Source organism: Ovis canadensis, chromosome 5 (assembly GCF_042477335.2).
Source record: "Ovis canadensis isolate MfBH-ARS-UI-01 breed Bighorn chromosome 5, ARS-UI_OviCan_v2, whole genome shotgun sequence".
Classification (NCBI taxonomy): Eukaryota; Metazoa; Chordata; class Mammalia; order Artiodactyla; family Bovidae; genus Ovis; species Ovis canadensis.
Window position 1 is genome coordinate 54,498,559 of NC_091249.1, and position 13,485 is coordinate 54,512,043.

Genomic DNA, 13,485 nt, shown 5'->3' on the forward strand with positions numbered 1-13,485 from the left:
ATTCAAGACCTTGTAAGTCACAGATACTTTTTTCCCATCTTTCCAGTTTCATAGGAGAATATTCAGGTGCCCGAATGACCAGTTAAGCTAAGCTTTACAATAAATGGTTGCAAAAATTTTAAGTGCCTCATTTTTGGCAACTCCTATTTCCCCTACCTCCTAAAGTTCGGTAGGGGAAATATGATAGAAGTAAGGTAATAAATACATTAGGGGATATATATATAATGGAGTGCATCCAATATCTGACCAAAATAATAAACATACTTGTGCAGACAAAACAAGCTGTCTGAAAACATAAATATAATTGATGCCTCATTGAAGACCTTTCATATCACAGATCATAGAAACATAAGCCAATAATTTCCTTAATAAGAATCTGGGAAGCTATAATCATCCAAGGACTCTATTAACTAATAGGAATTTAGTATAAGTGAAAACTGTTCATTCATAACACTAAAATGAAGTCTTGTTTTGATTAAGGATGCCTATATTTAAGTAAGCTATTAATGGAAAAAGAAAAACCAGAAGGACAAAATTATTCTATGCTTGGGAAAAAGTCAACAACTTTGGATATTGATATATTCAATATGAATTGCAGTAATATTCACTGATTTTACAGACTAAATTATAATCAGCCAGTTCTCAAGAAACACCACGGTTCTCAATCTGAATCTATGTTTACACCAAATTTTACTGAGCTGCAGGTCAAACCAGTAGGAACAGCAAAACCATGTACATATGCATACATCTGCAAACCCCATTCATATGCTAACCCTTTAAAACTTTTATAATTACAGAGAAAAAAATGTTAACATTTCAGGGAATTAAATATATAATTAAGTTTATTCTTATATAAATAAAGTATAGGCAAATTATGTTTATTTCATAATGAATAAATTAATTAACTTGTTCAGCAAAAATACCAACCGTGTAAAACATGTCCAATTAAAAAACTATCTGAGAGTCCATTGGCTTTTACTTGGAAAATATAGCAAAAAAGGAATAAGCTTATCTTATACAGTTAAATGTAAAAGAGATTGAGATTTATGCTAATTTTTCTTTCTTTTCACTCTACCTCTTATTTATTTATATTTGTTTGTTTATTTATTTATTTTAGGTAAAGCAAAGATTTCATGATGGGATGTGAGAATCACACTTCCAGCAGTGACTTCATTCTTTTGGGACTCTTCTCTTCTTCCCAAACAAGTCTGATTTTCCTCTCCATTATATTCATTGTTTTTATTATAACTATAACAGAAAATACAATGATGATTATCCTTATCCACAGGGAATCAAGACTCCATACTCCAATGTATTTCCTGCTCAGTCATCTCTCCTTTATGGATATCTTGCATACCAGCAACATTGTTCCCAAGATGATCACTAACTTTCTGTCAGGCAGCAAAACGATTTCATTTGCAGCCTGTGGCTTCCAGATATTTCTTTCCCTCACCCTCTTGGGTGGTGAGTGCCTTCTCCTGGCAGCAATGTCCTACGATCGCTATGTAGCCGTCTGTCACCCACTGCGCTACCCCATTCTTATGAATGACTATGTCAGCGTTCTCATGGCTGGAGGGGCCTGGTTTATTGGGATAATCAACTCCGTAGTTCACACAGCATATGCACTTCACTTTCCCTTTTGTGGCTCAAGAGCCATTGATCATTTTTTCTGTGAAGTCCCCGCCATGTTGGTGTTGTCCTGTGTGGACACAACACACTATGAACAAGGAGTTTATGTAAGTGGCATCATTTTTCTGCTTGTCCCTTTCTCTCTAATCTTTGCTTCTTATGTCCAAATTCTCCTTACTGTCCTCCACATGAAATCAAAAGAGGCAAGGAAAAAGTCATTTTCTACCTGCTTCTTCCACATGATTGTGGTCATAATGTACTATGGGCCTTTTATTTTCACATACATGAGACCTAAAAAGCACCACACTCCAGGCCAGGATAAATCCCTGGCAATTTTCTATACCATCCTCACACCTACTTTTAACCCAATTATCTACAGTATTAGAAATAAAGATGTTTTAGAGGCAATGAAAAATATGCTCAGAAGTAATTTTTTCCGTAAAATGTTATAGGGAAAATGTTTGAAGTATATATGGTTGTCTATTTCCATACTAAATATTTAGAAGAAATCTGTTATTCAAACCTCTAGAAAGCTTTATCTCTTCAGGTGTTCAAAGATGGATATTCCTGAAACATTGATAATAGTACAGTTGTCACAGATATTTGCTTTATAAATACATATATCTAAAACTGTATCTGTCTCTCTATGTTGCCAATTATAATCACCAAAGCACCAATTATAGAAAGTCAATGATGACTAAAGGTTAATTTTATTCTCCCATTAAAATCATACAAATTTGTAAAAATTACTTTTTATGATACAGTCATATTATTTATGGATATATATACACACACATATATAATGTATATGAGAGACAAATCCATATTATTTCTGTGTTTATATAAAATTATACAATATTTCAAACCTTATAGTAAGTTATAGGAAAATTATAAAAATTCGTAAGTGAAAAGGGTGAAGGTGTGTAAAATATGGAAACTTGAAATTAAGAGATAAATAAGTCCTGGGACTTAATGAACAGCATGGTGATTACAGTTAATGAACAGCATGGTGATTACAAAAGAAAAAAATCATATTGTATAATTGAAAAGTACTAAGAGAGTAGCCTTTTAAAAGATCTCATCACAAAAAAATATTGTACAGTTTTCCAAAACACACTCTCTACAAAGACCAAATAGTGGATAGAAAATTTGACTAGACCTATAATTAGTAAGGACCTTAAATTAGTAATTAAGATTTCCCAAATGAAGAAAATCTGTAAACCAGCTAATGTCACTGGTTAATTTTAGCAATCATATATAGTAGAATTAATATCAGTCATTTTTCCTACCTTCCCAAAAACCAGAGGAAGAGGTGTGACCCCCTATCTCATTCTATGAGGTCAGAAATACACTGATACCAAATTCAGAAAAATATTCTGTAAGAAAGGACATTGATATGAATAAAAGCCTTTAGACAGCATTTTTAACTAAATAACAGCAAAAATAATCATCAGTATGTCAAAAGGATTATACACAATCACTTGGTTGGATTTAATTATAAAATACCAGAAATGTTCACCATATGAAGATAAACATACATAATGCGTTATCTTACTTGAATGAGAGGGAGAAAAAGCCACATGATAATGAAAATTCATGCAGGATAAAAGGGGTTTGACAAGATTTAACATTCTTCAGTGAAGAAATAATTCAGCATACCAGGACTAAAAAAAGAAAATCATCAGCATATAAAAGATTGACATGAAAGATACATAGTTAATCTTGTACTTAATTTTGAAAAATTGAAAGCTTTTCCAGTAAGTATCAGTTCAGTTCAGTTCAGTCACTCAGTCGTGTTCGACTCTTTGTGACCCCATGAATCGCAGCACTCTTCCAGCAACACAAAAGACTCTACACATGGACATCACCAGATGGTCAACACCGAAATCAGATTGACTATATTCTTTGCAGCCAAAGATGGAGAAGCTCTATACAGTCAACAAAAACAAGACCAGGAGCTGACTGTGGCTCAGATCATGAACTCCTTATTACCAAATTCAGACTGAAACTGAAGAAAGTAGGGAAAACCGCTAGACCATTCAGGTATAACCTAAATCAAATCCCTTATGATTATACAGTGGAAGTGAGAAATAGATTTAAGGGCCTAGATCTGATAGGTAGAGTGCCTGATGAACTATGGAATGAGGTTCATGACATTGTACAGGGGACAGGGATCAAGACCAACCCCTAAGTATGGGCTTCCCTAATAGCTCAGTTGCTAAAGAATGTGACTGCAATGCAGGAGACCCAGGTTCAATTCCTGGGTAGGGAAGATCCCCAGGAGAAGGGAATGCCAACCCACTCCAGTACTCTTGCCTCGAGAATTACATGGACAGAAGACCCGGCGGGCTACAGTCCATGGGTTCAACAAAGAGTCAGACACGACTATGCAACTAACTTTCCTTTTCCCCTAAGTACAGAAAGAAGTCAGAGATGCCCACTTCCACCAATTCTATTCAACACAGTGTTGAGGGTTCTGGCTAGACCAATTAGGCTAAAGAATCAAAAGATATTCATGTTGAAATAAATAAAACTATTCCTAAAGATCTCACACACACACACACACATATACACACACCACACACACCACACACACACACGCACACACAATTAGAGCTAAGAAATAGGGTCAGCAAAGCTGTAAGATACAAAATAAACAATAAAAGTTAGTTGTGTTCTTTACCTTGGCAATAAATATTTTAAAAGAAAATTTAGAAAACAATTCCATTTACCATAACATAAAAAATACTTTGGAAAATCCCAACCAAGAGTATGGACACTTATACAGTGAACTCTATCAAACACTGCTGAAATAAATTAAAGAAAGTAAAAAGAAGTATTTTATACTCCACGTTCATGGATTAGGGTAATAATATTCTTATAGTAATAAGAATATCCAGAAGTATTGACAGAGTCAATGAATTCCTTATCAAAATCCCCATGACTTTTTCTGCAAAATAGGAAAGAATATTTTAAAATTAATGTTTATTCTCAATGGAATTTAATCTCCAAATAGCAAAACAATTTTTTAAAAGTTGGAAAATTCATTCTTTCTTATTTCAAAAAATTATAAATAATTAAAGTAGCTTACATGCAAAGAGATAAATAAATGGATTAAACAAAACAGGGAAGGCATAAAGGAATGACTCCTCCCATGGAGGTTTATATGAATTTCAGCAAGGCTCCCAAGACTATTCAGTAAGAAAAAGACATTATTTTCAATGAATCATGATAAGAAGACTGAATTTTAGCATACAAAAGAGTAATGTGGAACCGTACCCAAAACAACATTCAAAAACTAACTCAAAATTGACTAAAAGCATATAATAAGCACTAAGCCTAGACCATTCAAGTATGACCTAATTCAAATCCCTAATGATTATACAGTAGAAGTGAGAAATAGTTTTAAGGTACTAGATCTGATAGAAAGAGTACCTGAAGAATTACGAACGGAGGTTCGTGACGTTGTACAGGAGACAGGGAGCAAGAACATCCCCAAGTAAAAAAAAAAATCAAAAAGCAAAATGGCTGTCTGAGGAGGCCTTACAAATAGCTGTGAAAGAAGAGAAACAAAAAGCAAAGGAGAAAAGGAGAGATATACTCATTTGAATGCAGAGTTTCAAAGAATAGCAAGGAGAGATAAGAAAGCCTTCCTCAAGGATCAGTGCAAATAAATAGAGGAAAACAACAGAATGGGAAAGACTAGAGATCTCTTCAAGAAAATGAGAGATATCAAGGGAAATTTTCATGCAAAGATGGGCTCAATCAAGGGCAGAAATGGTATGGACCTAACAGAAGCAGAAGATTTTAAGAAGAGGTGGCAAGAATACACAGAAGAACAGTATAAAAAAGACCTTCATGACCCAAATAATCACGATGGTGTGATCACTCACCTAGAGCCAGACATCCTGGAATGTGAAGTCAAGTGGGCCTTAGAAAGCATCACTATGAACAAAGCTAGCAGAGGTGATGGAATTCCAGTTGAGTTATTTCAAGATGCTTTGAAAGTGCTACACTCAATTTGTCAGCAAATTTGGAAAACTCAGCAGATGGCCATAGGACTGGAAAAAGTCAGTTTTCATTCCAATTACTAAGAAAAGCAATTCCAAAAAATGCTCAAAATACTGCACAATTACAATCATCTCACACACTACTAAAGTAATGCTCAAAATTCGCCAAGATAGGCTTCAACAATACATGAACTGTGAAATTCCAGATGTTCAGGCTGGATTTAGTAGAGGCAGTGGAACCAGAGATCAAATTGCCAACATCTACTGGACCATTGAAAAAGCAAGGGAGTTGCAGAAAGACAACTTTTTTTGCTTTATTGACCATGCCAAAGCCTTTGATTGTGTGAGTCACAATAAACTGAAAAATTCTGAAAAAGATAGGAATACCAGACCACCTGAACTGCCTTTTGAGAAATCTGTATGCAGGTCATGAAGCAACAGTTAGAACTGGGCAAGGAACAACAGAATGGTTCCAAATAGGAAAAGGAGCAATTCAAGGCTGTATATTGTCATTGTGCTTATTTAACTTACATGCAGAGTGCATCATGAGAAATGCTGGGATGAATGAAGCACTAGTTGGAATCAAGATTGCCAGGAGAAATATCAATAACCTCAGATATGCAGGTGACACCACCCTTATGGCAGAAACTGAAGAAAAACTAAAGAGCCTCCTGATGACAGTGAAAGAGGAGAGTGAAAAAGTTGGCTTAAAGAAAGCCAGGAAGAAAAACACCAAAACACAGTATACTAATGCATATATATGGAATTTAGAAAGATAGTAATGATAACCCTGTATGCAAGACAACAAAAGAGGCACAGATGTATAGAACAGTATTTGGACTCTGTGGGAGAGGGTGAGGGTGGGATGCTTTGGGAGAATGGCATTGAAACATGTATAATATCATATGTGAAATAAGTTGCTAGTCCAGGTATGATGCATGATACAGGATGCTCGGAGCTGGTGTCCTGGGATGACCCAGAGGGATGCTATGGAGAGGGAGATGAGAGGGGGGTTCAGGATGGGGAACATATGTACACCCGTGGCAGATTCGTGTTAATGTATGGCAAAACCAATACAATATTGTGAAGTAATTAGCCTCCAATTAAAATAAATAAATTTATATTTAAAAATAAAGAATATCAGGCAAAAAAAAAAACATTCAGAACACTAAGATCATGGCATCCTGTCCCATCACTTCATGGCAAATAGATGAAGAAACAGTGGAAACAGTGGCCTGTTTTCTTTCTTGAGGTCCAAAATCACTGCAGATGGTGACTGCAGCCATGAAATTAAGACACTCCTTGGAAGGAAACTATGACCAACCTAGACAGCAGAAGAAATGGCAACCCCTCCCAGTGTTCTTGTCTGGGAAATCCCATGGATATAGGAGCCTGGCGAGCTATAGGCTATGAGACCACAAAGAACTGGACAAGACTTAGTGACTAAGCAATGACAACAACCAATTTATTTACAATCATTTAGTTAATATTGTTATAAGAATAACACATATTGTTATTTAATAAATAATACTCAATTTCCATTAACATGAGTTCTAAATATAGAAACAGCTTGATTTTCAAATGCATAGCTCATTTGTTTCTTACACAGTGAAATAAGCAATACTGCATGTAATAATGCATACATATTGATCCCATCTTTCTCACAGCCAGTGCTGCTGGACCTTTCTTTATTGTGGTTTCAAGACAGAGGAATGTACCACTGCATGGATGAAATGATGTAGAGAACACGCAGTGCAGCAACAGTCTAGCAGGCACAAGTGATTTCTGCTCTTACTCTCTCCTGAGCTCTAATGAGGAGGAATTTTGGGGAAAAGAGTTAGAATTATATAAAATTACAAACTAGCACTACTGTATCTGTCACTTCGCCCTCTCCTGGAAACTTCCAAAACCTGAAAAGACTACACAAGCTCCATTTGAAAAACGCTTGATTACTAATTCATAATATTTATTTTAAAAAAGCTTAGTGAGATAACGGAGAACATAGACAACTATGCAGAATCAGACAATCAATATTGAAACAGCAAGAAAAGTTCAACAAAATTTGAAACTGTAAAAGAGAACCAAATGGAAATTCTAACCCTAGAACTGAAGAACACAGTGATTGAACTGGAAAAAAAAAAAAAGATAGGGACTGAATAGCAGACTAGATCAACCAAAAGGAATATCTATGGGGTTAAATAGAGGTCATTTGAGATTACAAAAAAGAACGATAACAACAACAGCAGAAAAAAAAAAAACTGTAAAAAAGAGTGGGAAAAAACCTTATAGCACTTGTGGGATTGTATGTCACTAATATATGCATTATGGAAATCCTAAAAGGAGGAAAGAAAAAGAAAGGAAATAGAAAGTTTATTTGATATAATAAATGAAAACAGCAAAGAAACTGTAAATCTGAAGAGGGAAGTGAAAATCCAGATCCATGAAGCTCAAAGAACTAAAAATAAGTTAAACATAAGGAAATCTTCCCCCAGACACATTCTAATTCAAAAATCAAATATTATTAAAATCTAAGTCGAATCAATATTACTCCTTGTCAAGTAAAAGTTGCAATTAATTAATTTACTGAAAACTATTGGCAATATCGTGGAGAAGGCAATGGCACCCCACTCCAGTACTCTTGCCTGGCAAATCCTATGGACGGAGGAGCCTGGTGGGCTGCAGTCCATGGGATCGCTAAGAGTCGGACACAACTGAGCGACTTCACTTTCACTTTTCACTTCCATGCATTGGAGAAGGAAATGGCAACCTACTCCAGCGTTCTTGCCTGGAGAAACCCAGGGATGGGGGAGCCTGGTGGGCTGCCGTCTATGGGGTCACACAGAGTCAGACACGACTGAAGTGACTTGGTAGCAGTAGCAGCATTGGCAATATAAGAACACAAATTATAATCTGCAATAAAATTTGCTGTTGAATATTTTCTTGATATCATTGCAACAAAGTAACATTATTTTCATTATATAGTTTATTACATGAAAAATTTAGTAATTTAATTATAATACAATTGTAATTATTATATAACATTTTTTATCATTGAGTGGGTTTTACCAAAAGAATGGCAATTTTAAATAAATTATATAAACCTAAAATAATGCAGATGACACCACCTTTATGGCAGAAAGTGAAGAAGAACTAAAGAGCCTCTTGATGAAAGTGAAAGAGGAGAGTGAAAAACTTGGCTTAAAGCTCAACATTCAGGAAACTAAGATCATAGCATCCTGTCCCATCACTTCATGAGAAATAGATGGGGAAACAGTGGCTGACTTTATTTTTTTGGGCTCCAAAATCACTGCAGATGGTGATTGCAGCCATAAAATTAAAAAATGCTTACTCCTTGGAAGGAAAGTTATGACCAACCTAGATAGCATATTAAAAAACAGAGACATTACTTTGCCAACAAAGGTCCATCTAGTCAAGGCTATGGTTTTTCCAGTGGTCATGTATGAATGTGAGAGTTGGACTATAAAGACAGCTGAGTGCTGAAGAATTGATGCTTTTGAACTGTGGTGTTGGAGAAGACTCTTGAGAGTCCCTCGGACTGCAAGGAGATCTAGCCAGTCTATCCTTAGAGCTCAGTCCCGGGTGTTCATTGGTAGGACTGACATTGAAGCTGAAACTCCAATACTTTGGCCACCTCATGGGAAGAGCTGACTCATTTGCAAAGACCCTGATGCTGGGAAAGATTGAGGGCAGGAGGAGAAGGGGACAACAGAGGATGAGATAGTTGAATGGCCTAACTGACTCACTGGGCCTGGGTTTGGGTGGACTCTGGGAGTTGGTGATGGACAGGGAGGCCTGGTGTGTTATGGTTAATTGGGTCACAAGGAGTTGGACATGACTGAGCAACTCAACTAAACTGAACTGAAAATAAATTAAAAATTACTCTCACAAGTGTGATATTTTAAGAAATTTTACTAACATGTTCTTATTAAATTAAACACATCTCATTTTATTTATTAAATTTTGGGCCAATATAATCATAATAGGAAATAAATTAATATATGCAGACGTATCAGTTCAGTTCAGTGCAGTCACTCAGTCCTGTCCAACTCTTTGCAACCCCATAAACCGCAGCATCCCAGGCCTCCCTATCCATCACCAACTCCTGGAGTTTACCCAAACTCATGTCCATTGATTCGGTGATGCCATCTAACCATCTCATCCTCTGTCATCACCTTCTCCTCTTGCCTTCAATCTTTCCCAACATCATATCGTTACTGTGCACTTACTGAATAAAAATATATAAAATATATGATCTAAAAAATTAGAGATGTTATAATATTGGAGGTATCTGAATAAATAATTGGTGTCTTTCTCCAATGACTGATACTAAACACCCCAGGGAAAATTTCTATAGAGGTTATGTGAACTCCTACCCAACCTTGGCCTGTGGCCATCTTGGGCTATTAGTAATTTAACTGATATTATCTAAGTCTCAGTGGATATTCCTAAGTGCCCAAGTGGATGCAAAAAAAAAAAAAAAAAAGCGAGAAAGAATTAAATTGAACTTCAGGTAAAGAAGGCCTAGAATCAAATCACTGTGACCCCTGAGTTTCACTGAAAGCATTTAAAGTGTCAGCTGTAGAGATATAAATATTAATACATTTGCTTATAATTTTTTCAAAGAATTTTACTCAGACAATGACTTTGCTCCCGTGAAGACGTTTAGACTGCTTTCAGCTAATCAAGCCAGTGAGTGTGAGAAAGTGCAGATATAACAAAAGAAGGTAGTAATTGTATTTTTATTTCTATTTGCCACCGAAGAGAAGGGACACTTCAGCAACTGCTTAGAGAAATTTATTCAGAATTAAGTATTTCTGCTTATACCAAGCAATGAATACAGCCAGGCATGCCATTAGCCAGAAAACTCAGAAAGAAAACTTTATTTGACTGAACTTACTTTAACAAGCTATATGAGTAATTTATCATAAATTAAAAATATATATATGAGCTATCCAAACTGTTATAAACATTTTTTAAAGACATGAAGCTTTGTTTAAATCTAACATTTGTTATCATATAATTCTGAGTGTGAATGATTGTGAAATGATAGTAAAATCTAGTAAAATTGATAAAGACAGCTGCTGAGATTATTTAAAAACTACTCTTCTGGAATTATGGTGAATAATGCATGAGATTACACACATCTATACCATATACTGAAATATGATTGAAAATAATTATGATATTCTATGATAAAGCATACAATAAAATTTCATATGAACTCAAATAGTACTTCAAATATGAGATTTATGTGGCTATAATTGAAATAAAATATGCATAGAAAAAAAAGAAAGTTGAATAATAAACAATATTCATTAAAGAAGTGAGGATTCATTGTATCCATAGCCTGTGATATATCCTCTGCACATGGGAAATAGTGAAGCCAATAAAAGAATATTTTAAAACAGCATGCTGCTGCTGCTGCAGCTAAGTCGCTTCACTTGTGTCCGACTCTTAGCGACCCCATGGACTGCAGCCCACCAGGTTCCTCTGTCCATGGGATTTTCCAGGCAAGAGTACTGGAGTGAGGTGTCATTGCCTTCTCCTTTGAAACAGCATAGGCAACATAAATTATAATCTCTAAGAGTAGAAATCTTTTCATGCAAACACACTGTATAATAACATGGAAGCTGATTCTATTGTATGAACCTCTTTGGCAGTATTAACTACTGTTTGGATTGAAATCATTCAGGACTTAAGGTAGTCAGTTTAAGAAATGAGTGATGTAATATATATAAGAGTTGGTTAAACTAGGAAAAAGAAGGTTTTAAATGAAGTTTGGCATCAAGTGTGTGATTGTACCTTTTAGAATACTGTTGAGCAAAAATTGTACAGTATGAAATGACCAACAGAATGTAGTTTTGGACCTAATTCATAAATGTGATTTCTGAAAGAAAAATGATATGAAGTTTTTGGAAGAGATAGAGCCAAATTATACTTAGTATGCTTTGGATGTGCTCATGTTATATTTGAACAATAACAGAACACTTAGGGATCCAATCCTTAGTAAAGTTTATAGAGGACAGCTTTTCTTATTTCTTGCTATTTTAATTCTTTGTTTATGAATGAAGGATGATTACATGGTACTGTTATAATCTTAATACTGCTTCCTACTCATTCTTCGACCCTAAAAGAATTCACAGTTTCTAATAAATCCTAAAAATTATTTGTCTAGATTTCATATCAAAATATAAAATCAAATAAATAGTGAAGGCAAACAATATTGGCTATTGTTACCTGTTGGTGGATATATATTTTGATCATTTGTATCCATAAATTCTATATGCATTTGAATGATAGCATCTAGAAATAATCCAATCATTAACCATATGTTTAGTGATAGTTATCCTTTTTTTATATACCTTTAAACAAACTATATGATTGAAGAGACTTACACTTTTAATTTACATATGTTATTTATTTATTTTTATTTCATATCAATGCAAAGAAGTAGAGGAAGAAAATGAAATAGAGGAAACCATTAAATGGGAAAGGCTAGAGATCACTTCAAGAATATTAAAGATACCAAGGGAACATTGCATGCAAAGATGGACACAATAAAGGACAGAAATGGTATGGACCTAACAGAAGCAGAAGATTTTAAGAAGTGATAAGAATACACAGAAGAACTATACAAAAAAGATATTCATGAACCAGATAATCATAATGGTGTGATCACTCACCTAGAGTTAGACATTCTGGAATGTGAAGCCAAGTGATCTTTAGGAAGCATCACTACAAACAAAGCATATGGAGGTGATGGAATTTCAATTGAGCTATGTCAAATCCTAAAAGATGATGCTGTGAAAGTGCTGCACTCAATATGCCAGCAAAATTAGAAAACTCAGCAGCGGCCACAGGACTGGAAAGGTCAGTTTTCATTCCAATCCTAAAGAAAGACAATGCCAAAGATTGTTCAAACTACCATAGAATTGCACTCATCTCACACGCTGGCAAAGTAAGGCTCAAAATTCTCCAAGGCAAACTTCAAGAGTATGTGAACCGTGAACTTCCAGATGTTCACGCTGGATTTAGAAATCAAATTGCCAACATCTGTTGGATCATTGGAAAAGTAAGACAGTTCCAGAAAATTATCTACTTCTGCTTTATTGACTACATCAAAGCCTTTGACTGTGTGGATCACAATAAACTGTGGAAAATTCTTCAACAGATGAGAATACCAGACCTCCTGACCTGCCTCCTGAGAAATGTTTATAGGTCAAGAAGCAACAGCTAGAACTGGAAATGAAACAACAGACTGGTTCCGAATAGGAAAAGGAATATGTCAAGGCTGCGTATTGTCACTATGATTCAGTTCAGTTCAGTTCAATCGCTCAGTCGTGTCCGACTCTTTGCAACCCCATGAATCGCAGCACGCCAGGCCTTCTTGTCCCTCACCAACTCCCGAAGTTTAGCCAAACTCATGTCCATCGAGCTGGTGATGCCATCAGGCCATCTCATCCTCTGTCATCCCCTTCTTCTCCTGCCCACAATCCCTCCCAGCATCAGGGTCTTTTCCAATAAGTCAACTCTTTGCATGAGGTGGCCAGAGTGTTGGAGTTTCAGCTTTAGCATCATTCCTTCCAATGAACACCCAGGACTGATCTCCTTTAGAATGGACTGGTTGGATCTCCTTGCAGTCCAAGGGACTCTCAAGAGTCTTCTCCAACACCACAGTTCAAAAGCACCAATTCTTCAGTGCTCAGCTTTCTTCACAGTCCAACTCTCACATCCATACATGACCACTGGAAAAACCATAGCCTTGACTAGACAGACCTTTGTTTGCAAAGTAATGTCTCTGCTTTTCAATATGCTATCTAGGTTG

At 35.7% G+C, this 13,485-nt stretch overlaps 1 protein-coding gene across 1 annotated transcript; it reads left to right on the forward strand.

Annotated features, from left to right (window-relative positions):
* Positions 1-1,133: 1,133 nt before the first annotated feature.
* Positions 1,134-2,081, forward strand: LOC138441788 (olfactory receptor 2AJ1-like). Its single transcript, XM_069592854.1, has one exon. The coding sequence runs from the start codon at positions 1,134-1,136 to the stop codon at positions 2,079-2,081; it is 948 nt and encodes a 315-aa protein (XP_069448955.1).
* Positions 2,082-13,485: the final 11,404 nt, after the last annotated feature.